Here is a 26,739-nt window from a genome sequence, read left to right on the forward strand (position 1 = left end):
TCATTCGATATCAGGACTGTTCTTGAAGAGATATTCTGCCTGTAAACAGAAGAATTTCAAAGTTAAAATTCAAGACTTGAAAATAAGTGTAAATTATACACAAAACAGCAAAATTATAGTGAATAACATTGCTTTAAACAAAATCACGGAAAGTATTAAATGGCTCTAAAATGTAATTGCTGGCAGATACATCAGAGAAACCTTGTCCCCACAAATACTATCCAAAATACCATCCACCTCATTCTCCCCCTTGGTAGCAGTCACCCCATGTCAATCACGGGCCAGAGAAGGAAGTGAGCTGTTTATGACAGTGTTTGTCACTCCATGGAACATCCTAGGGAATACCCTAGGGCCTGAGTTCTACACCCAGAAAAGCAGATAATATAGATCTTTAAAAGTTATGCAGTTAGTAGGGAAGTTCTCATGCTCCTACAGCTACAGGTATATGTCACTCATTGGTAACCAAAAAGGTTAAAACAATTAAACATTGCTTAGTGCTTAAAGTGGCACGCAGCACTGATGCTTTCATTTTAAGCTTTTGCTTGGTTAATAAAATGTTTCTTTTCATTAAAACAGTGCTAGGTTGCTAATGACTTTCTTAGGAAGTGCAGGAAGAGCAGCAGTACAGCGGTAACTTTGCAGCACCTGAGTTCTTGTCTGAATGCAATGCTGACCCTGCTTTCAGCAGAATGTTGAACTAGATAAAACTTCTTGAGGTCCTTTGCAAAAGGAATTATTCTATGAATTTCATATAGGATTTACTCATTAATTTATTTGTGTATTGCAAAGGGAATTACTTGAAGAGCTTTTATTCATTATGACAGTAACGTGTGTCTAAAGGGGTGTAAGCAGGATGGAGAGTGATGTCCCCCTTGCTGCAGGCCTGTCACAGCAGAATTGGCAGGGTACGCCAGATGTGCAGCGTGCACACACCAAAGACAAACAGATTCGGGTAGTGATTCTTGTCCTGTTACTGTTTAGCAAAACTGGATTATGCCTTTACTTGATACACAGTGTGAATTGATCCCATAAAGAGTAGTTGCTGGGGTTTCAGTTTTCGCAATGATTACTGCTCACCAGGATTGCAGATACTATCTGTTAATTAATTGTTATCATGACAGTGGGGAAAAAGAATTATAGTCCTTACGTTAACAGAGAGTCTTTGGGTCCATGTGAATATTTTCATTAAGGTTTCTCAAACATAATATATGAAAAAAAATTGTAATCACCTTACCAGAAAATCAACTGGGTCATCTGGCCTGATCCTACAGCATTCATTTATCCCTTGCATAAGTGTTGGCATGACATTCCTCATTAAATAGTTTCGTAGTGGAATGGACTGGGCTTCCAATAACTCTTGTTCTTGTCTTTTCACTTCCTCCAGGTGTTTATTCTACAAATAATGAATAAAATCATAAAGAATAAGATTTACAACATTTACCAAATACAAATTGACTAAATAATAATGGTTGTCTAGAGAAAAAAAATAGTGTTAGAAGCTGTGGACAGAACTTAAAAACGCACAACTTGGCAGGAAATACTATGAACTGCTTATTAAATTTAGAGCATGCAGCACAGCTAGGACAAAGAATTGAACACGATGAAAACTGAAATAATCTCCTTAGTAAAATTATTTTATTTTTCCCTCTTTATATTCTGAAGTCTTCCAGTGATTCTGTTTCCATAAGATATTTGGCAAAATGTTTGGAATACACTGTATCACTTCAAAAATTAGTACTGTTGCAAATGCAGTTTTCTGAGGGTTCTTTGAACTGGAGGGGAAGGAGAATATTTTTACACAAAGAGAGCCCTGAGTCTCTAAATAAATGTAAATTGTGTTGGGTTTGTGTTTGTATGTTTGTTTTGCTTTTGATTTCTTTGTTTTGGTTTTATTTCATTTATGTCAGTGTTCAAGGGGGATGAGTTAAACTAAAACCACAGTGAATTACATCTGTTTACACCAGCTAAATGTATTCTTGAATTCAGGTTAAATCAAATACAACGATTACACTCAAGAAGTAGGAGGGGTGGGGAAATAAAACTGCTGGGAGTTTTTCTTTCTTCCATTTAATAGCACTTAATAGCATGCATACTTGCAGTAGTTTTAGCCAGGAGATTATTCAAAAACATTTGATTGTCCTCTCTTGTCTCATATACTGATTTTATTCATCAGTAGCCTGAGTCATACATAGATACAGCAAGCAGATGACGCTCTGAAGACTGCTTTTCTATACTCAAGGCATTAACACAAGAGCAATGTTCAGATAAAACGGATATAGCAATATCTGGAAAAGATACTTATCTTATTCACTCAATCCAGGAGTGCTATTGAATAAATCCTATAAGTGGTCTTTGGTCACTACTTAGAGACAGCAGCTAATCTACAGTCTCAAGGGCATATGAATCTGCCTATTTAAAGGGATACACTTAAGCACACATTTTATTAAACACTTGCTTTAGCTTTGAATAATGCAGTTTGCTGTCTTGAAAGTTAGATGGCTTTAGATTGAATATAGCTAAAAATATGTTAACTACCCTTACTAATCTGTTAGACAAGTTTACAGAGAGTACAAAATGCTATTTAATGTTGAACAAAGCTATAAATAAGCATAGATAACAAAGAAAACTTATTTACAAGACAACATCCAAGCAATGCAAACACTCCTTTAAAAGTGAGTAGTTTCAGGGTATTATTTCCCCATAGATGTGTATAGGCATCCTGTGAAATGATCAGTTTGTTTTTAAATACCTCTAGAAGCAGACAATAGAACTGCCTTCTGGTGAAACAACCTGACTTTGGGTGTGAACAAGAACATTCTTATAGTATGCATTTCAGGTTATGCCCTTAGGTGTAGCAAAGAAGAAAGGGAAAAAGCATCACGTGCGAATCCTGTGAGGTCAGGTAGCCTAGATACCAAGTACTTATCGAAGTATTAGCAAACAAAAAGCATCCTTCAGACTGCATCAGGTAGTCCTCACTGAACTGAGGACTCAGCTCTCAAAGATTTGCTCTCAACTCTCTCTTGCAGTCTCAGAAACCTTTCTGCAATACAGGCTGGAACATTGATGAGTTAAAAATTGTTGAGTTAAAAATCTCATTTGAAAGGCATGATAATTAAGACTTGGTCAGCTGCTTAGAAGTCAAGTGAGCAAAATGCAAAAGTCCTGGAAGACTGGTTATGGAAAAACACCACTGATTATAGTAGATGTTTATAAATGGTAAAATAAAAGAGTCTGGCACGGCAATAACAAGAAGAGTATCATAAAAGTATGTTAAAGATATGCTGGTGCCAACATGCAAAAAAGCTACGTCTGTAACGAAAAACAGACTATATTCTTTAGGTTGAGCCTCAAAATGGACTGTGAAGATAATCTAACCCAGATCTAAAGGATCATGTAAGGAACTAGAGAATTTATGCCACACTTTCCAAGTATACTTATGTAACAGATTGCTGGAAGCCATCTAAAACACATAAATAATAATGGTTTCCCAAAAATATGTATTAACCTACCCACTCTTCCCAATTTGCCATCCTTTCAGCCCTTTCCTCAGCTTCTTTACGCTCTCGTTCAGCTTTTTCTTGAGCTTCTGTGACAAGGCGTTCCTCAGCTGCTTTGCGTTCCAAGTTCTCCTTTTCTTCATCTGTCAAACCATAATTCCGAGGTTCCCCAATTTCTTTGATGATCTCTTTTACAATAAGTCTGTTCTCAGGATCTTCAAATTTGGCTACATCTTTTAAACAATACAGGAGAGAACTGTTCAAGACTTTTGTCAATTATCAATGGACATCAGTAAATAATTGCAAGACCTAAAAATATACAGTGTTCATGCTATTTGAATTTTCAAGTATAAGACGTTGTTTTCAGTTGCTTATAAATGTTTATTTTTTTGCTATGCAGAATTAAGTTTTCTACATCTGATTTTCTTTAATAGTTTCAGCTAAAATAGTTTGTCTTTTTAAGATGATGTAAGGGAGAAATGTATTAAAATAATTTTTACAACTGTTCTGTTTATCAGCTGCAGCCTGCCTAGGTTTTGAAACTTGAAAATGAGGTCATTCACTATCAGAGATGTTCCTGTCACCAATCTTATGTCAACTTATCCGGATGCATAACACCATCAGCTTTTGACCCCGTCTCCCTGCAGGTTACACAATAGGTTGTTAGGATTTGGCAACAAACTCCAAAGTTTTCACTCAAACTGATTTACAAATACACAGACCTATCTCTAGTTGAACTCCTACTGTGTTATATCTACAAAACAAATCTGAAGCTTCACATAGTAGACTGAGCAAGACCTTCTCTTTAATTTCATTCCTTCTCTCTTTTAATTGCTGAAGGCTACTTGCATATTAAACTTGCAAAAAAAAAAAAAGAAGAAGGAAAAGAAAAAACACAGAAAAATGGGGACTGTCTCCAGGGCTTTCTGGGCTCTGTATGCATTCAGTGTGGGGAGGCATCTGGCAGAAAGGGTATAGAAATGTGCATGGAAAAGAGGAAATGTGGGCTTTTGAGGTATCCAGAGAATACAGAGATAAAGGATTTGTTCAGTGCTAAGGGACTGGAGATAGATGTAAAGGTACAGAAATGGGTAAGGAGAGCAAGCAGAGGAAGGGGAAACAACAGAACAAGTAGAATGCAGAATTTAGATGAGAATCCAGTAGTCCCTACTCCACAGTCCTCTGCTTTATGAAGTTATTTTGAAAGCCATTGGCAAAGCATGCTTCCCATTTCTTCCTAATCACTAATTCAGACAGAAGATGATAGCTGTCCAATACCAACACCATTATTCCAAGAGTGTAAACGTTTGTAATGTGGACCTGAAGCCCAAACTCTGCTAACGAATAAAGGAGAAAGCTAACATAATTCTACGTGATAAAATTTCTTTTAGAACTTCGTCTTTCAAAAAATCAGGAATTACATTCCTGAAGCATTCCAAATTAAAAGAAGAATACATTTTCTATGTCAAGTAGTCCATTGTTTCTGCGATAAAAATTACAGTGCAAACCACTTTTCTAGTAATTTACAGTATTGCTAAGAAGTCTCTCAGCATTGAATTTGAGGTCTCAAAGACTGCATTTTTTTCTTAGATGGCCCAGCAAAATTACAATGCAAATATTACAGCAATCTTAATTAACTGCATTTATCCTCAAAAGTAAATATCTTAAATAAAAAATGAGGTTAGCTAACTGACAGAAAATATCACCAGAAAAGGAGTTCAAAAATTAAGATCTTCAAAGGAAATTGCTGTTATAACTTTAACATGCCTTTTTATAGACGATCTAATATGCCTGTGTCACCATCCCCAATTTGCAGATGAGAAAAACAAGACAACTGACTTGCAGACTTCATGCAGTGAGTCACCGTAGCAAAGTAGGGCTTCCAGAATCTTGAAGCCCACTCCTTTGCACTAATCATATTCCAGACTCAGAAAAAATAATGATCATAAAAGCAATTCATAAAGCCATTTTATGAATTTCTAAAATTAAGGTGGAAGAAAGATTCGATTAATTTGAGTCAATATTTAACAAATCAAGGACAATTTTTTAACCATTCCCCACTAAATTCAGAAAATGACTGAGAAAGCAATTGGTTCTCTGCTTAAATTTAATGCTACTTAATTATATGGATCTGATAAACCAACTGGAACATGAGCTAGAATGGAGGGGTATTTGCAGAGCTAAAGGTTCTTCACTGAAGTTATCTATGTCATCTGTCCTTACCATGCTACAACAGAAAGCTACATGCTTGCATACTTTGGTGGGTAGTAGTCAGTGATGTAAGTATACATAAAGAGGCAGCTCCAGAGATAAACAGAAACTAAAGACGATGCTCCTTTGAAGATGAGAATCAACACTATAAACTGAATGTGAAAATCATGCGGAAGTCAATGAATGTCACAGTTGTGATACCTCAATAATTAAAATTAGTAGACCAGTGTATTTCCTTATTTGTAATGGACTAGAGTTTAAGGTAATCTTTGGGCATAATTCTTAGCAGAAAACACTGCAATATTCTATCATGATGTATACACTTTATAGTCCCCACAAAAATAAATCATGGTCTTGGACAGTGGTACTACTTGCATAACCAGAAGTGTCTGAGATAAGAATATAAGAATAAGGCATCAGTATTTACCATTTCTTACATGTACCTTCTGTAGCCAAATTACCTCAATTCTAAAATGATTATACTAACACGCTATTTTTTTCCACTGCCACACTTCCTAACAACACATGTATGGTGTTATTCTCAAGATAATTTCCATGACTGATATTAAATAAAAAAAAACCTTAGGAAATCAATTATGACTAAGGCTGTTCAACAATTAACTTCTCCTAACTCATCTACAATGGACATTCCAAATATCATCAGCTTGATTTTAGTTGCAGGGTTTTCCCTTGTTCTTTCTTTTCTCCCCGCTCCCCTCTCCCCCCCCAAAAAAAAATCACAACAAAACATTTTTCTTAAGAATGCTGTCACTCTGATCTCACTGGTTTTGTATAATCAAATTATAGAAATCTTCTCAAGATATTCAAGTAATCACAATTTTCTAGATAGTGTGTAGGGAAATTTTCTCATATACAGGTATAGTACAAAACAGAATCAGTCCTAGCCTTCCACCTTTAATTTTTAATACTTTTTTTCATGCTTCATCATTTACAGATTATCCTTATATTGTCATGGCATCTGAGAATAAATCTCAAGAAAAAAATATGAGCAACTATAATATTGAAAGTTAATGAAAATGTACTATTACACCAATCTGGAAGGATGCCAGTGCAGAGGTCTATAACCTAAGTCAGAAAATTATTTTGAACATTTAGCCTACAAGAATGTACAATTAAAAAAACCTATTTTTTAAAACAGATTCACTGTACGAGAACAATTCAGAATCCTTATGAGTATACAGATATTTTTGCAGGTATGTAATCAATTGCTTTTTGTATATGTATTCTGCAATGTTAATTTAAAATACTGTTTATATATATACACTTACCATATGATCTTCACAAGTGTTAAATTTGTAACAACAAAACCTTTTTATTCATATTTTATCTACTAATTTCATTATTTCATACCAACAAACTGAGGATGTATTTCAAGTTCGTCAAAATAGTTGAGAACAGTCTCATCTTCTGTGTTTAACTCTCTGAAGAGATTCAGAGATTGCAGGAACCGGTCCTGAGTATAATGAGTTCCAGCAACAACACTCTCTGGCAGATTTATTATTCTGTTTATAAGGAATTTATCAGATGCAGTCAAAGAAACAACAAATTCTGTGAAGAAGAACACATCATCAGCACTCATATATTATTGTTTTTCTTCTATCTTAACTTATTTTGTGCTAGTAAAAATTTTTAAACCTGTATTGAACATAAACAGACCTGAATTGTATATATCTTTACAGAGAATTTAATTATCAAATGCTTGTACTCAACTTCTCCAGTTAGAGCAATCCCACAATATTGAGACATCTGTAAAGAAACTGCCAACTCCAATTTCACCAAATTCTTTCACCAAATTAGCACTATCAACAAGACTATTCTTGCAATAAACAGCACAAAAATCTTAAGAAGAGCAATGCAGTGTAGCCCAATTTTTCTGAGAAAGCTATCATACAACCAATACATGTAATAAATATAGAAGGAAAAAAATTCTTATGAATTGTGCAGGCAAAGCAGCAAGTAACACCGGAAAATTTAACAACTCGTTTGTCGAGTCATCAAAAGTATTGTATTGTGATTTTTAAACTCACAAATAAAGGTGTATCTGCTGAATTAAAGTAAATAAAAAAAAAGTAAATAATACATTAAAGATACTATGCCACTACATGCCATAAAATTTAGTGTCAATGTTATTTGTAGTACTATTAGTAGATAAAAAAAAAAAAAACAAAAACAGAAATCTTGCAAGGATCCATGAAAAAAACAGAAGTCTCCTTCTTCACTTTTGAAGTGTCATATTTGTAGTTTCAACTCAGACAATTTATCATAATATATTCTGATATTTCTGTTAATATCCTTACTCAATAATACTGAAACCTGTTAATTTAACAAAGCCAGTAAGTAATTTTTCTTACATCAGAAAGAAGTTTGCAGAATCGAGCACAGACACGCACCACCACCCTCAAAAAAACCCCAAACAACAGCACACCCCCTGGAGCTCTCCCAACCCTTGAAAAACCTGACCACAACCCAAGAAAGCCTCCCCAAAACAACAAAAGTCCTTTCTGGACCATTCTGTTTTCTAAAACAAGTTTCCTGCAAGGTTGAGAAAGTATCTTCTTAAAACGGATTCCATGCCTGAAGTCCTGTTACGGGAGAGAAAGTAGTACTTCTCCAGCCCATCATAATAATTCATTCACATTTCCTCTTTTGAAATGGTGGCTAAAAGTAATTCATAATAACTAAATAAATGAATAATAATTCATTCACATTTCCTCTTTTGAAATGGTGGCTAAAAGTGGGTTTGTTTATGAATAACAGAAATTTATTTACTTCAGAAATCAGCAATTCATAAGTGGTTAAAAACTTATTAGAAGCCTCCCTTTTAAATGAAACCTTTGTCCCCTTTATGTAAGTGCAAGGACTAAGGAATTTTTCAGGAAGTTCTGAATTCTCTTCACTTCCACTGAAGCCAGTAAATTATCATTTTCTGAAACACTAAACCTTTGAGATATTCAACCTTTATACTATCTAACCATACACATCTTGTAATGCAAAATATGCCAAATGTGTTGTTGGAATGTAATCAAAACTTCCAAAGAAATCAAGAACAGTGAAAACATCAGGATGAAGCTATTTCTGCATAGATGAAACCCACTCTATTTTAATTTCCAACTTCACTGATGCATTAAAATGAATTTGGTAACATCTTTCAAGATATCAGACTAAAGATAAACTTACATTTTTTTAATATGCCAAGTTCAGGAGCTCATTTTTGTTCCATTAATAGCTGCTGTAACCACAACAAAGGCAGCCACCACTATTGTTATCAGCCAACAGTTGATGGCATTTTCACAAAAAGAAAAGAATAGAAGAATAAAACACCCACAAACCAAACTAAAACCTTCCTTTTGATTAATTGTTCACTTTCAAATAAAGGGACAGCAGCATTACACAAATTAGATATTTATTTTATGTTAAATTAAATATGAACAGATGGAGTGGCATTTTAGACCTCTTGTTGGTGGCAGCAGTATTTGAAAACTCTTATATTTATTTAAAAATAAATCTATCAAACTTACCAGGAGTGATTAATTTATCACACTTAGGTATTTTGCCTTTAATTTCTTCTTCTTCATCTTCACTTTCCACTAAAACAAAAGTGAGAAATTATTGACATTTTCATTTGAAGCAACAATATCATTATATTTGCTAAAAATGTGCCCAGTACAAACACAGGTTTGTCTATATTCAAATTATACTAATTGTTGGAAATGAATCTAACCTAGATATCAGTTTAGAGAATTCAGTAAGTAATTCATGCTGCCGGCCACCACAGAATTCTACCTCGGGACACTAATAGTTGTTTGCCTATATAGCGGAAGTATGCACGTGCATACACATTTTAAAAATGTGTCCAATTTCCAAACTGCTGTCCTGACCCTGCCCTCTCCTCCTGCCAAGTACATTATTCTGCCAAAAAAAAAGACAAGGCTCAGAACAGTGTGTAGAAATGTTGTACGGTAGTATATTTAAAATGGTTTCTGCCACTAAATGTCTGCTGTTCTGAATAGTCAATAAAACCGCCTGAAGAGCATCAACTGAACATGATCATTTACAGCCCAGCATATTAAGCTGAACAAGACTGTTTTGGTTTTTTTTCCCATTAAACCTCATGATGTAATTTCCATATGAAGATGATTCTTGGACTTAATGCATGGACAACGCTTGCTGACAATTTGAAATCTATGTTGCAGAGCTCCTCTGAAATCTTATCTACTGTAGCTGATCTAATACACCCACTGTAATCTGGCTCACAAAACATTCATTGGTGCACTGGCTGGATCCCCTTATTAAGCTGTCCTTAAATATTATGAAGAAATTCTGCCTCAGAGCTTGCTTGAGTGGAGTAGACCAACAGAGAACAAGAAAGCATCCTCCACCTTTGTGCATTTACTTAGCACTTTGCCAGCAGTCTGAAAACTATCTTCTGCTTAAACTAAATAAGGTGCATTACAATCCTTCTTACATTTTAAGCATCATGTGTAAACTTTGTTTTGTGTCCTGCACTGCAGTCATTACAATGCTGATGCACTTCAACTACTATGGCACTGAGAACAATAATGATAATGACAATATTAGCAGCAATAAAAACCAAAGCAGCAGTACTTACAATCAAAAAGATCTTTTGCCTGGTCATAGGTCTCTGGGAATCCGTCTAAAACATATCCCTGATTCCTACAAGGCATAGATTTGAGCTTATCCTTCACAAATTTAATAACATATGGATCATCTAGCCGACCTAAGACACAAAGAAGGTTAATAAGTACCTAGTTTATCGAAAAGAGAGATCTGAAATTATTTTAGTACCTTTTTAATTCATTTATCAAAAAAACTTCTATTTAGACCCTAAAAATGTATGTATTTTGAGTTATTTGTATATTACATGTTGTCAGCAATCTATGGAATATAAATGTGTGCTGTAAAATAAAATTACATTTCTGTTTACAAGGGTATGACTATTAGAACTTTATGGATACTAAACGTGAAGCAGGGTTTTTTAGAATAATACAATCTGATTTTAATAGAAGCAGCAAAGAAATATTTATAGAAAAAAACCATGACAAAGCGATAAATTTGTATTTATAATTAACAGTAAGACTTAAAGATAGTCTTGAAAAACAAACATGAGATAGGTTTTACAAGTTTCATTTTCAGATTAATAGATTGAGATAGGAAGTGGTTTATTAACTTGGCCTACGTTGTTGAGCAAATACGTGGGAGTAAAAAGCTTGGTTTGACCTGTTTTTTTGTCCTTTTGCAACCATTGATTCCAGTTTCCTATTTGAACTTGCTTTGGCTTTTAAAAGTCTTACATATTCACAAAGAATTGTAATCATAAAAGTATGTTACTATTTTAAAAGTTATTTTAAACAACAAAGCAAGGTGTGCAGAAGGGATGCTGCCATAGATCTCATTACCGAAGCTTTTGGGTGCTTTACAAGTTCATTGCTTTGCAGATACACAAGATCCAAATCAGGTAAACCTTTAGTGATAGAATGCATTTTTAAGGAGGATCAATTTATACTGCACAGAAAATGTTAATCACTAAGTAAAAAACTACATGACTTTATTCATATGTAGATAAGAATTCGTACTTTTCGGTAACGGCAATTTTTATGGACCTTTTTCAATCTGCGGACTTTAAAATTCTTTATAGGCTTCAGCAAATACTACTTACTTTTTAGAGATGGCCAAAATGAGGTATAAGGTACTTAAAAAAACCCACAACCTCATATGACAGTGGACTAATTCTTTTTCGTACTAGAATACTTTTCTTCTTTGCAAATTTCCTAAAGATGTGCTTCACTAGCTTTTTACTTTATATTATATAATTTATGCTCCCTGTTCTGAGAAGAAAACAGGATGTTTTTAAAAACATCTGGCCAAGAATCTAATGCTTCTGAGTATACATTTTTTACTTATGTATCAGCTTATGGGGTAAAAAGAATGATAGTAAAATGTATAAAAAAACAGAAAGATGGAACTTCTACAATTAAAAAAGCACAACAGTATTTAAAAAAAATATCACTTTTAATATCAAGGTATATAATGCCTAATGTAAAACACTGTATTTGATTTTTAAATGAGGCACAAATGGACAGGGCGTGATTCTTGCTTTTAATAGAACATAGAAGTTCTAAAGCACAGATTTATTTACTTTTTTCCATTTGCATAGGATTGTACTAGTTACCTAAATCCCATCTTAGTACTTTGTATTTCCTACCTGCATTCTGCTCCATGCTTTCTTTTATTTCAGCTAATATCTCTTGTGCTGCATCTACATTTTTACCCTCTTCCTCCTCTTCATCATCTTCTCCCTCTTCTCCTACTCTATCAGAGTCCAGTTCTTTAGGCACCACAATTTTCTCCTGAAGACAAGATCAGAAATATGAATAGGCTCAGAATTTCCATAGCCAAATTTCTTTTAAACACAGATGTAATAAAAGGGAAAAAAAAATTGACAATTCATTTCATACATGCTCCTGGACAGGGAGATTACTGAGCAACCCTCAGCCTCTAAAAAGAGTTCAGTGCATGCCCCAGAGGTGATCAGTATGTCAAAAGATATTTCCCTTCTAAAAAAATTGAATTATAATTAATTTTAATGATGCCAAGGATTTTAAAATCACAGAAATTAAAATAATAGCAATATTAGAAAACAGTAACACACCAGATTTGCTATTGTTTCAGAAATCACATCATTTATCTTAATGTGATGTAGCTTGTAGTGTTTGCAGAGCTCTTCAGCAATGGTAGATTTGCCAACCCCAGGAGGACCATGAATGAAAACTTTGAGAGGCTGGAAAAAAAGAAAGATATAACATCATTCAAACAATACAGATATTTTTTTTATGTAAAAGGAACTTTTTTTTTTTACTATAACTAATAGGAAATAACAGTTATAATTAAAACTGAAAATATATTTCAGTTTTACTCATTTACTTATGTATTTATCACTGAATATTTCCTATATCATCCATAGGCTTTGAGTAAGAGTTATTTAAATTAAATGTACAACTTTACCATTGGAGAAAAAGCATGCTTCTATTTAGTAGACTCATAGACCAACTCTATCAGTGTTTGAATGATCAAAAGAGATGAAACAGAACCCCATAAATAGGATGCAGTGAATTTTTGAATGAGGTGGCACATATTCTGCTATACACATGCGATCGCTCTATTTCCCAACTGAGGTAGAGTTTTACGCCTCCTGAACTCTTGCTCAAAGTTTGAACAAGATTTAGACATGTTAACAGCTTTATCATACCAATCAATACTTGAATGTATGCAAGCACTTTTCAATAACCCTCCCTATACATTTGAATACAGAAGTTCTATGTATTAAGCTAACATCGGAAACAGCAAAGTTGCTCACTACGTTACACAGTAGAGCAGAGTTAAAAAAAAAAAAACAAACACCACAACAAACCACTACATTGCAGTTGAATATCCTAGCTCACTAAATATAAAGAAGGACACAAAATACTTGCCTAATTACTGACTATTACAAAAAGCTTAATTAAAAGATTCATGTATTGTATTCTTGAAGCAAAATATACCAGGAATGCCATATATTGCATACAGAAACTAGTTTCAGAACAGCAGCTTCTCCATCAGGAAGCTTATTTGCATCTACAGGATTTTAGTTTTAGGCATAAAAGAAATAAAACTTAATTATTATTGTTTTAATTAATATCTCCTCTTTTTTAACTTCTGTTTAATTTTCAGTTTTTATGTTCACTTATTTTGCACCTACATTAGTTGTTCATGTATTTTTACTTAAAGAAATTAAAGCTTGTGTTTATATATCCATTTCTATTGGGGAAAAAAAGAAAGCAGCCCTTTAAAATAGTATGCATCAAACCATTACCAGTAATCCTCGACTTAGCTTGTATTCCTTGACGATTTGTTCAATGTTCTCCACCAGTCCTGCCTCAGCAACCCACTTAATATTGAAAGTCTCTTTCAGAAACATGGATTCCATTCGCAGGTTCACAAGCAACATATCCAAATGCATTTGCTGAGGGAGCAACACTACATTTATTTACAGACAAGTTATGCATGTTAGAAGAACACTGTTAGCTTAAACCAGAGACTAGAACGGAGGCATGAGGATAGAAAGAATTAAAGCATGGGGAAAGGTTTGCACACAAAGCAAAACAGGCATTTTAAGCTTTTTAAAAATATAAATATTTTCAATGTATATTTGAATATTCTCATGAACTATTAGAAAACAAACTATTAGACAGTTATTCTATACAATACAAAGGTTTCATATAATTGCAGGAAACGACGTCTTTCATACATTTATCAAGTACCATCTTAAAACTATCAGGGTTGTAATTTGTTTATTTCTCCTACGAACAGTTTATTCCAGATCAATAGATGAATATAACGTAATTTCTATATGCTGTGTTCATCAGCCTTAGTAGCACCTCATTATTAACTTTTTTTTTTTTTTATTTTTATCATTTTGTGTAGGTTTTCACGGAATCACAGAGTTTTCAGAGTTGGAAGGGACCTCTAGAGATCATCTAGTCCAACTCCCCTGCTAAAGCAGGATTGCCCAGAGCACATTACTCAGGACTGCATCCAGGCGGGTCTTGAAAATCTCCAGAGAAGGGGACTCCACCCCCTCCCTGGGCAGCCTGTGCCAGTGCTCTGTCACTCTCACCGTAAAGAAGTTTTTCCGTGTAGTTGAACGGAACTTCCTATGTTCTAACTTGTACCCATTACCCCTCGTCCTGTCACTGGGAACCATTGAAAAGAGCCTGGCTCCATCCTCCTTCAACCCACCCTTTAGATACTTGTACGCCAGAGTGCTCCAGCATGCTCAGTGCAACAGCGACATCAGTGTTTCACTGCTTTTCTAAATCAGGCTGTAACTCCTCAAAATAGTCTGGTTTATGATAGTTTAATTATAGTTTATTTATTTTCTAAATTTAAACTCACTGTATATATTTTAGGCATGTTTTAGGGTTATTTTTTTTCTGGTGAAATAAAAAAAGAAATTATATCTTTCATGGTATTATACTCTTAAGTTTACATCTTTTCCTTAAGTAATAAAAGGAAAAAAGTACTAACTGTTAACTCTTTGCTCAGGAATGCATTTTCTTTTGGAATCTTCTCAATTTTTCCTGGTCCAACATTTTTACTGATACACTATCAAGGCAAAAAAAAATACATTATCTAATCAGATTCTTAGAAAAAATTGAACAGGACTCCCATGGATAAAATATGTGCTTTAAATTTTATGTTACACTATACCTGAAAAATCAGTATATTGATTTGAAATAGACAGAGAATGGTATATTAACTTTGTTAGTATTGAACACCTTTGTTTTTCTATACAGTTCCTCTTTAGAACTTGCAATAAAAAAAAAAACAAAACAAAACAACAAGCAAACAACCCAAAATCAAAGAAAAGTGTTCTAAAGCTCTTAAATATATGTACGACCTCCTACTGCTTAAGATCTATTTGGAGACCTGTTTTATTGCTCAGCACTTTCACTTCAGGTTCTTGAAGTATTTATGTCAACAATCGTATAATAGCATTTTCATTTCATCATTAAACAGAAATTGTTAGTTACTCCTACAGCCCTTAGATTCAAAACCCCACTAGATTCCATAAAATCATAAAAATTTATATAGAGCATCAGTTCAAATGTATATATATTCCAGCATTCTGTCTCCAAAGTGTCAATGAGTGGATGCCTAAATGAAGGTAAGAATGGGATAAGCATATATGATACTCCTTCCAGATACTCTTCTAATCTTCAACTATTTTCAGCTCAGAGACTTCCTAAACTAGAAATAGCTGCTGTATATTTAGGTATTTATATATCAAGGTATTTCTCTCCCATGAACCTTCACAGTCTTGCCCTGGGCTGGTGCAGCTCCTGGCCGAGATAGCTCTCCGCAGCATTCTGTGCAACACTCTCCCCACTGGCAACATCCTGTCTCTACAAGAACTGTTCATTACTCCTGCCCTCTAATTCCTGTTTCTAAACATACCCATGAAAGGACTCAACTACTTTTCTTAGAGTGCCCAGCTGCTTCTCAATAGCTTTTGGTGAAAAACTTCTTTGAAAGCCTTTGGGAAATTCAAATAGACTACATCAACTTGTTCACCCTTATCCACATTTGCTGGTCACATTAAAGAATTGCAGGAGGTTTCCAAAGTATTTGAAAGTACTTTTTTAGAAAGTATTTCTTGGGAAAGTATCTTAGAAAAGTCACATTGACTCTTCTCAAATAGGTCATATGTATCTGGGGTTCCTTTAATGCATTTAATTTATTATAACGCCTAATAATGTACCTGGTTATTAGCCAATGGTATTAGACATATTGGCCTGTAATTCCCAAAATATTTCAGAAACCTCGCTTTTTACATTGGCATCACATTTATCAATCTTCAGCCTTCAATTGCCAGGACCGTGATAAACAGCAGGTTGTATGTGTGAAATAGCAATTCAGAGTTATTTTCTCCTTGAGCTATTTCAGGCCTCTTCAGTGAATACCGTAAGACTCTGGTGGTTTCTTAGTGTTCATTTTGTCAGTTCATTCTATAATCTTTTTCTAGAGTTACTTTAGTTTTAAACAGATCCTCTAACAAGTTATCCACAAAGATATCCTGCAGCATTAAGATGCTTCCAAATTCTTACCCACACCCACTAATGTAAAGCATTTCTGCTATGGCCTTGTCTTCTCTAAGTGGTCCTTTTATACCATAATCATCGATTAACCTTATAGATTTTCTGGAAGGCTTTTTGTTCTTTAAGAGTTTGAAAAAAGAATATTCAGTTCGATTCTTTCCTGAGAGTTGATCTTCAAGTGTTTTTTCAATTATCCTGCCAGATTTCATGATCTTTTCTATTCTATTTTCTTCATCTGGATACAACCATACCTTTTTGAAGTCTGACATCTTGTTTTCTGCAACCTACAGTTTAATAATGCTAATTTTCATTTTCTCTCTCCCAAACTTATTACTTAATAAGTAGCATGCAATGGCCTTACACAGCTAATAATGTAAGTTTCAATAGCCTCTACCTTTCTTCTCTAAGGACTTAATATTTTTAATGTCTTTTCTGTCCATTTTTATATAATGCCCTTTCCTATGGTTGACCATAGCTGCAAAAGTTATTTTGACCTTTGCTTCTTCCATAGATGTGTTGACTAATTGCATTATGGTCACTTATACAGAATGGCTCTTCAACTATTAACTTTTTGTTGAGACCCTGTATATTAACCTGAACCAAAACAAAGGTTGCATCTTCTTGTGAGCTGCCTAACACACTGTTCCATGAAACGCTCTTTGACACAACCAGATATACTGCACTGTTATGTTTGGTCCTTACATAACATCTGCTCAATCTACATGAGCGATTCTTCTATTATGTTGTATTAGTTGACTCCCACTATCAGTGTATAGTTCAACAAAGTCATCAAGACTATTTCAAGACTTAAGTTCAAAATGCTTGGAAAAAAAAAAGATATCTTCCTACAAAATGAAGTGAAAAACATCTTAAAAACTTTGAGGATCTAATTACAGTATGGTGAATCCCATAACAATTCACCAGAAATTTCTTCAGTAAAATTTCTACTTAAGTTAATGATAATACTGGAAAATCTGGTTCTGCAAAATCAGGAATGTTTTTTGTTCAAAGGACAGAAGTCTTGGAGCATTTAAAAATAATTTTCCCTGTCATTTACTACATAAGATAATTCAGGAAGACCTAGGAACTAGTACTTCAGTAAAATGTATCATTTCTAAAACCTTAAAGATATCTGAAAAAAAAAAATCAAATCTCTTACCTTTATTAATTCTTGAAGAGTGTGCATAGATACATCTACTGCAAGTATATAGTGAGACCTTGGCCTGTGGTCTGCTATATTTTGTAACACTCTGAAACATAGCAAGTACAATTGGAGCTGGTAGTTAGGGAAGCATATTGGGCTTTCATTGTTAAATGCATCTCAGAAACAGTACAAAGAAGTTGTAAAATCTTACAGAACTTTTCAGAGCACGGCATTTTCATATACACTTTCCTTAATAAAAAAGCACAGCTAGATATTTTATTTGGAAAGAAGTTCAGAGGATAAAAAGCAACATCTGTAGAAGATATTAACTTAGCCTGCTGTAGAGTCCACGATCCATTTCCAGTTCTGTGTCAGTTAACTGGTATCACACTCTAGATTGCGCAACTGAGTAATTTCTTAAAAGCGTAGCACGGGTGCAACAGTCAGATAAGGTTTCCAGAAGGCATATCCAGTACTAAAGAAATGGAAGTCTCTGTTTGACCCAGTAAGAAGGGCGAAAGAGTGTTCTTAAACCCACCCACTCTAATTTAAAAGCCTCAGTACTCTTTAGTAGATTTGGATTTGTTATTTAGCTTGGTATCAATTATTGTCCAGGGAAATTTTTTTTACTTACGCTGCTAAATCAAGAACATGAATAGTTGGAATAAAATTGTTTCCATCTCCAAAAACAGGTATTGCAGGAGTCTCACTAAGCCAACCTATCTGAAAATATAAATGCAGAAGAAATGAGGAGAAAAAGGTTACTTTTAACTAGAGCTAAAAAATGAGTATTTGTTTACTTGGCAAATCTATACATTCAGGATTTAAAGTTCAATTTCTTGAATTATTAATGGAAGTGCAATAAGGGAAACAATTCTTGAGAAATAATGACTGGCAGCCTACAAAAAACAAGAAATATGGTTTTGTTTTTTTAGGAATATTCTCTGATCTTGACAAATGTTATTTTGTATCCCAAATAAAAGAAATGCTTGGAAAAAAAGAGAATATAATGTTGAGAAGAAAGACTTTTTTCCTCTTTCCACTGATATGACAGATAAGTTCTCAATGTAAAGTACATATAAATATACTGTTTAAAAACCATGGAAAAAAAACTAAAACAAACATATAGAGCCAAAAAAGTGGAAAACAGTCCCACTGTACCTAAAACATTTCAAAGGGATCAAACAATCAGTTTGTTCACAAAAGCATTATGTTTATGATACCAAAGCTACTAAAAATGCATTCAATTCCAGTGTGGTTTGCCACTAGAAATTAAATGACCCTTCAAAAATAATTGGATGCCTACCTTAAAAAAGTAGTGCAAAAGTCCTTCCCCAGCTCCGTATTGATGTCCTGAGGCAACAACATACGTTGAAAATTTATGTTTGTTCTGTGAAGTAAAATCAACAGGAAGGTTTTTATAAAAATGTGGTACTGCAAATGAAGAAGTAGGAAATGCTGGATCAATAATTATACAATTGCTTTACTTTCATTTAAAAAAAAAAATAATCCATGCACTATCTAAACAATTTCCTAATCACACATCACAATCAACCCATATATTTTTTGCTGACCATTATAGCATAATGTGATAAATTTGGCTGTCCTGGCCGTCTGCTTATGTAAAAAGTTGATGCTTGAATCGGTGTTGAGGATGTTTATACAGAGAAAAAAAAAGATTTTTATATCACCTTAAGGAGAAAAAACTTTCAAGAAAATCTTTTAAATTAGGACCAGTCACTTTGAAATTTTTAAGGTGAAACAAAATTGTTAAATAATCCTCATGTTGTAAAGATCCTAGACATTATATATCTACATAACACTATATAAAAGAACCTGCATTTACCAGCAGAGGGAATAAAAGCCCAGATTTGGGATCTACTTTTTTTTTGTGGAAAAAATGCATGTTTTGTTATCATCTTTGTAATATTGCAGAAACATAAAACTAAAACCACTGTTAGCCAATCTTTGATTATATAAGCAAAGCATCATCTAACAGGATGACAAGTAATAAAATCAGTGTATTGTATCTATGTCTGTGTTTTTATCTACTTACAAAAGAACTTTGTAATAAAAACTGTTTCAACTCAGTTGAATGCAACAGCTTGTGAGTAATCACAAGAAACATTAAAATTAGAAGACATTACAGATAGCATAAGAGCTCCCACACTTAGTTTCCTTGGGTAGCATCGTGATAGAAACTGTACCCAAAGAGCAGCAGCTCCCAGGATTGCTCTGGACAGACTGGAAACACGCCCCAGGAGAAAACATCACCCTGTATTTTCCGTCACCCAGCAGGAAAAACCTGCCTCTTGTGAAAGCACAGGAGGTGCTATTTCTCATCTCCTTTAAGAAGAATGTAAAATTTAGGATTTTCTTCCATTTACCTTGCAGCAGCCACTTGTGGAGACAAAACGTGGTTTGGCACTGAGTGCTATACTTCACTGAAATACAAACCGCTGAAACAGGTTCAAGTCTTCTATTTTGTTTCACAAGTCACACGTAAGAGAAGATACTACTTGAGATGACATGGGTATACTTACTTTAAAAAATAAGACCATATTAGGCAAGCTCAAGTTACACAGAGTATGTTTAGTCATGGATACCTTCAAGTTCCTGTGTAATATTCATTAAAGCCACTAGATGTCACATTCTAGCTATTGTAATCAGTTCTAGGCTTTGGTTGTTTTACGATTATTTGTTTGATTGTAATAAAATGTTTGAAGTGGGAAACAGGTTTAAATTAATGCATTCAGGAAGTGTGATGCCACTGAGAACAGAGCTGGGAGATGAAGCGCTCCTTTGTCTGTGGTAGGCAGATGTTTCTCCAAGGATTCTGAATTTGGCAGGGGACACAACAACTGTGAGAAAAGCTACCCAGCCCAAATGCCCTGCCACAAAGGTAAAGGTAAAAAAATGCTAAAAAGCAAAGATTTTTTACTCATAACTCTTGCTGAATTTTAAGCAAAATATAGATGGGAGATACAGTAACTCAGAGGAGTGAAATCTTGCTTTAAGCAACAACAGCCATTAAATTGCACTCTGAACAGATACGAAGGTTAAGAAATCCTTCTGTTCTTAGGTGCAAGATCTTTATGTGACTGACACAGCTGCTCAATCTCAGTGTTTCCTGATGAACTCTTTGCAGATGAGTCGTAACACTGTCATTTCTTTCACAGATGGCATGTTCCCCAGATGCCACTGAATTTAGAAAGGAGTAAGAACTGTAAACCAGAAGTCTCCAGCCATCACAGGAAGCTAATGTTGTTCTGCTGGGAAGAACAGATGCGTTGGAGCCTTCCTGTTCCAAAGTGCTGACAGAAACTAAACAGGGGCAATGAGACCCACTGAAGCTGCCCCTGGAGTTCTGGAAGAAAAGGGCTCCTTTTGAAACACCTACAAGAGGTATGTATTGAAAATATTCCAGTTGCTTCATTGTGTACTGCTACATATTGTTCCACTGTCTTCTCAACAGACATTCAGCCTGGCAAATATTTAGATGCTAATTACATTAATAACTTTGTTATGTAGTGACTCAGTGCTTTGGACTAGTCAGAAAAATGGAGTCAATAGTTCATCTGGGTGTTACTGGTGGCAGAAGTTATTGTGAGGCGTGGTGGACACTCTGTTTACAATCTTCATGTTTCTAACATCACAAGTATGAAAGTTATTCCATAGTCTTATAGAATAACTCCATGTTATCACAGTAAAAGAACAATTTACCACTGTTTTTTTTCAAGCTGTAAACCAAATTTTACTGGCATTCTGTACTATTAAACCCATGTTAGAATAGAATATAAGTTCTAGTCCTATTTTCTCAACAGGGCATAAGATGACAAGCGTATAGTCAAATCAGACTAAAGGTTTTTTCCTCCCTCTATAATTAGTCAGAAAAATTTCTGCAATGGACACTAAATTGTGTTTATTATGGGAGATTGCTAACACACAAAGAGAATGACCAAATGACACCTCCATCATATAGTGTATTTCATTGTCTTCCAGTTCTCTTTCCTCACCTCCACAGTACTCCGTCTCTAATGACAACAGCGTCAATGTTCCTGAGTTGTGAAGCACAATCTGAGCCACTGTTGGTATTTATCTAACAACATCTCTTAAATACAGAGAGAGGCATCGTCTGTTCTCTAGTAAGACTAATAATCTAATCAGGTTGAAACAAACAAAGCCAAAGGAGGTGATTTTAAAACATGTATAAGGTGATAATATTTATTCTAGTTATGCTGGACCAGCTCTGTGGCCATCATTTTAAAGTGAATTATAGGGTGGGATAAAAGTCAACAAGCCCTCTGCTCCAAGAACACGAGCTATCCAGGAACATGCTAGGTGTGGCCAGAACATCTTCTAAGTATTTAAATGAGCCATAATATTAACATAGCTTGCTACTATGTAAAGATGATGCTTTCTTTAAAACTATACTAATATCCCTTTCCTCTACATTCTTTAATCCTCAAGTCTCTTCCCACACAGGCCTCAGCTTTCATGTTCTCTGATACAACCAATGAAACAATGTATTTTTTTGAATGAGACAAGTATGATTTACTCCCTAAGGAAAAAAGACAGAAATTGGGATTTGTATTAGGTAGATACCTATGTTTCAAAAAACATTATAGTCTTCTCTATATTTTACATTTTATTAATTATTGATGTTATCCATATTTATCAGGAGAATAACATAATCTTAAAATTTATTCAGATTGTTGGTAATTGCCATTACTAAGATAATGGTCTGAGTAAGAAGACCAAACAACCTATTTTTATAAAAAAGTTCTTTACGTACAGTTTTCCCAAGTTTGAGAACGAGTTTTTCAGCATTTATGTGATCTATAAAGTTAGGATGAGATTTTCTTCTGCGATAATCTTCATCAGTAAAAGGAATCTCGGGATCTTCCTACAAAGGAAAAAATGTAACTGTGATACACGTTAAAGAGAATGATTTTAAAAGGCCTAGATGGTTAAAAGTTCTTAAAATTTTTTAAAAAAACTGTTTTAACTTTGTTTTAACTTGAAATTCTGATTCTGGTACTTGAGGTTAACATTTTGAAAATGTCAGTAGTTCAATTTCAATTTTCACAGGAAAAGGTTTTAAACTACTTCTTATACTTAAACAAACCTCTGTGAATTATTGTTATATATAGCATTACACAACCTTGAAAAACTCTGACAACTGCTATAGGTAAAATTAACGTGCCCGCTTACTGTAAAACCGAATTTGAGAATTGCAATAGCATACTACAAAGTGTCCCACATGGTTGTTGACAATATTTAACATATAGAGATAGAAAGATGTATCTATTAATCTGTCTATACACTGATTTAAATATGTATTTCATTAAATATGTAGTAAATATGGGATTTTTTATGACTGAGGGACAGTGCATATTGTGGTTAGCATAGGCCTTACCTCTTGTCCAAGCAGTTCCTAATGTCTGCCTGTATCATTGTAGCCCAGTGCCTAAACTTCTCCATCCAGTGAAATAAATCTAACGACTTTGGCAGGAAGTAGCAGTTCAAGGGGAAAGAATCATGAGGAAAAGCACACTTGCTGACACTAACTTTATTAGCTATTGTTGAAGTACATACTGAAATACTTTCCTTAATCGCATTTAATGAATATTTTCCATTAAAAGGAAATATTCAGTTAAAGAAAAAAAATATGTTTTCACATTACTTACAGGGTCAGGGGGTTTACTTTTTGCCCAGGTCATTATTGTTGAAATGAGGATGAATAACTTTGGTGTTGCAAAATGCTCTATTTCCATATGTAGAGCTGTTAAATGAAAGCAAAGGATTTAATTTATTGTAAACTGTTTTACTCAAACTGTATTTTTGCTTTTATAAAGATCCTGTATAGACATTTATACCATGGCATTCTATGTGATATGTATTTCTAAGCAAATATTCTTTATTTGGGTTGGTATAAAATAAAGATAATAAATCAGGAAAGAAAATAAATTAACAAATAATGGTAATGAAGAATCAAATTATTATGAATCAACATACTGTCCATAGAGCTACATATCATGGTGGAAAAAAAAAAAGGAAACAATCTATACTTGGAAATGATTCTGTATTGACTGCTGAGATACTGGAAAAAATAAAAGTGTGGAGTTTTTTCATGATTGAAACAGAAAATCTACAGAATTCAAGTAAAGCTTCCTTATTTTAATTTAGAGCAAAATAATTAAATGTGGGTTATGTTTTTTTGAGCCCTCTAAAACTTATAATGTTATCCAAGTGTTTATACTATAAACAGGAAAGCATAATTTAGTTTAACTATCACATAAAGAACAACATTGCACTGTTACCATAAAAAGATTCCAGATGCCCATTAGAATTTGGATATAACAATCTGGAGAAAGTTTCAGAAAGACTGTTAGCAGTATTTTTTTATCAGACTTTTAAGTCAAAATATATTTAAAATAATTATATAAAATATTGAAACATTATCTAAATATCACAGGGGCAAATTTTCTACCCACATCCCAATGCAAATAGATAAGACGATAGTTGATAGCTATTTAGGGAAATAACTGCCTACACAGATATGTCATTTAAAGTGTTGGACCATTCCATGACAGTTTCTCTAGCTTATGAATGCTAGAGTGGATTACATGGATCCTTGCTAATTAATTGAACAATTCATGCAGCATTTCTCCATCAAGGAACCCAGTTTTATATTACAGTAAACTATAAATCCCAGATAATTTCATATACATCTATGGTAATCCCAGATAATTTTACTATACATTTATGGTAAACTTTGATGGCTGTATAGCAACAAATTTTCTATTTTCTAATAGATATACTAACCAGAAGCAGCCCATGTTGCTTCCTCAATTTGATTTGCATCCTCAGTGATGTTATATAAAACAATCTCACACTCAAGCAAGTGACTTAAGAGCTCTTCTCGAGAAGAGACCTGGGCAAAAAAAAAGTTAGAAACAAAGAAAAGAAAAGAAATATCCAAAATTCCTTTTCTTTGAAAGTTTAGCTTACTGACAGAATGTAGTTTTCAAACACTAGGATGTTCGAATAATACTGTTAGAATAAGACCGTTATCAAACTTTATCTGTCAGATACAAGTAAGGTGATGAAATGCGAATTAAATGCTGAACCGTACACATTAATATAGTTCAAAAAAATTTACAATTTTTTAGTGGCACTTTAGGGTTCATATTTTCAGTGCAATTGTAAGCATCAAAGATATCTATGACTTTTTCAGGTATTTTAAAAAAGGATCAGCTGGCAGAATGGAGATGACAAAAAAAATGTCTATTTCCTTGCAAAATAACATCCTGTCATTTTTTGCTAAATGCAGTCTGTCTGCATCACTTGAGCATGTCCAACACACACTTTGTGCAAGAACAGTGATCAAGATTAAATACTGCCAGCCATAATTTTCTGATTGAACAGCTGAGCTGTATAGATATTTAAAGAAAAAATTTCAAATGTTTGAAGATATTCTGGATAATCAGCTTTAGACGGAGGCAATTTTAGTTTCAGAAAACTAAATCAAGCAATAAGCAATCACATTCTTAAAAGCAAGCCTCCTTTAGTTAAGTACACTCTGGATATATCTTTATACAAAGATGTAGGTATTCAAAACAATTAGCTGCTAGTGAAAGTTGTCATTTCAGTGAACAGTTAAGAAGGGGGATGCTAAGCTTGATTCCAGCACCACTACCTTTAATACAGCGATAAAAGACACAGAGGAGACAAGAGGAGTACTTGAGGCGTGTTTTGAGCGGAAAAGAAAGCAGATCTGTGGATTATCATCATCTTGTCCATAACTACTTTTTTTAAAAATCTGTTTTGAGTCTGAGTTCATTGATTTTACTATTTGCTGTATCAGACCTAGCAGGGAGGAGACAACAGTGTCCAGGAAGCAGAAAGAATAAAATATACGTGTACAGCTTCTAGCAGCAACAAAAGACCATTTTATTAAAGCAGGTCATTTTACATGACTTGCAATACTTCTAATGTTCTCTAATGGCAACCTGGAGTAAGACTCTTACTTACTGTATATGTTTCCTCTGCAAAATGTGGTTTAGTACTCTCTGGTTTGGAAAGGGTGCCCACTACTTGGTAGACTCCTTCCTTTGGCCTACTAGAAACTTCAGCAATTGAATTATTTTCATCTTTCTCCTCCTCTTCTTCTCCTATGCTTTCAAGCGATGCCCCAACAACACATCTGGATAAATACTGCAATACACAAGACAAAAATTTTATGCAAATGTATATTGAATCCTACACAGCTTCTCATGGTCTTGGCGAGACAGCAACGCTGTTGGCTAGCCCTGATCCTGTTGTAGGTCATGTAGCTCAGAACACAGCTTTCCATTGAACAGGAAAGTGTTAGGGACTTCTCAACCTCAGTCACCAATGTTTTCCCTTGACTTGTGTCCTACTCAGGCTCAAAGGTGTTGGTGACCCCCAAGATGCCACTTCCCTGCAGCCTGGCTCCTCTTGGGCAGGCGTTACCTCAGAGATGTATGTCCTCTCCCTCCATAGCGATCACCTGTTACCTCAGTTCTCCCGACCCCCTTCACCCACACCTCCTGCTCCCGACTCCCATTTTCTTTCCCCTTCCTATCTTAACCCCTTCTTGCCCTCAGTCCCCCTCCTCAGCTGGGTGACCCCAGCTGCCCGGCTGGCTTCCCGCCCGGCCGAGCTCCCCGGCGGCCAACCACGGCCCCCAGCCACGGCTCCCGGCCGCGGCCCAGGCGGGGGCTCCCGGCGGCGAGGGGCGGCGGCGCCTCAGGCAGCGACCACTGCTGAAGGAGCTGCGCGCCGACTCCCGCCGTCACCTCGCCGATGCCGCGACCGCAATAGGAGTCGAGGTGGTTGAGGAAGAGCCGACGGCTCCGCGCCGGCCCGGCCGCCATGGCCGCAACCCGCGCCGGCGAGGCGGCCCGTTGCTAGGAGACGGCGCGGACGGCGGTGGCTGCGCAGTGGGCGGGGCCGGGCGGGGCGGGGCGGGGCCGCCCCTCCCCTGGCAGGCGGGGCGGGGCTGCCTGCGGGGTGCGGGGGGTCTCGGGCAGCTCCTCCGGTAAAGGCCGTCGTCAATAGCAACAGGCATTTCCCATGTACGTATAACCTTTTTTTACTACCCAATTCAATCCATCCTACCCGATTTTATACCTAATTCAATCTATAGCTATGATCTACCAATCGGTTTAGCTAAATTATC

The 26,739-nt window shown here is 35.1% G+C and overlaps 1 protein-coding gene across 1 annotated transcript; it reads right to left on the reverse strand.

The window, feature by feature from the left end:
- Window positions 1-26,434, reverse strand: AK7 (adenylate kinase 7; the record flags this gene model as incomplete). The annotated part of the gene is made up of 18 exons (XM_082485842.1): window positions 1-39; window positions 1,235-1,393; window positions 3,513-3,733; window positions 7,083-7,280; window positions 9,251-9,319; window positions 10,342-10,470; window positions 11,956-12,100; window positions 12,403-12,531; window positions 13,603-13,752; window positions 14,817-14,894; window positions 17,547-17,637; window positions 18,166-18,254; window positions 18,838-18,921; window positions 22,327-22,437; window positions 23,222-23,316; window positions 24,360-24,468; window positions 25,569-25,751; window positions 26,357-26,434. 18 exons carry the CDS (start codon window positions 26,432-26,434, stop codon window positions 1-3), a joined length of 2,157 nt encoding a protein of 718 aa, XP_082341968.1.
- Between the last annotated feature and the right edge of the window lie 305 nt (window positions 26,435-26,739).

This window comes from Vanellus vanellus (genome assembly GCF_965231255.1).
Source record: "Vanellus vanellus genome assembly, chromosome: 6".
NCBI classification, from domain to species: Eukaryota; Metazoa; Chordata; class Aves; order Charadriiformes; family Charadriidae; genus Vanellus; species Vanellus vanellus.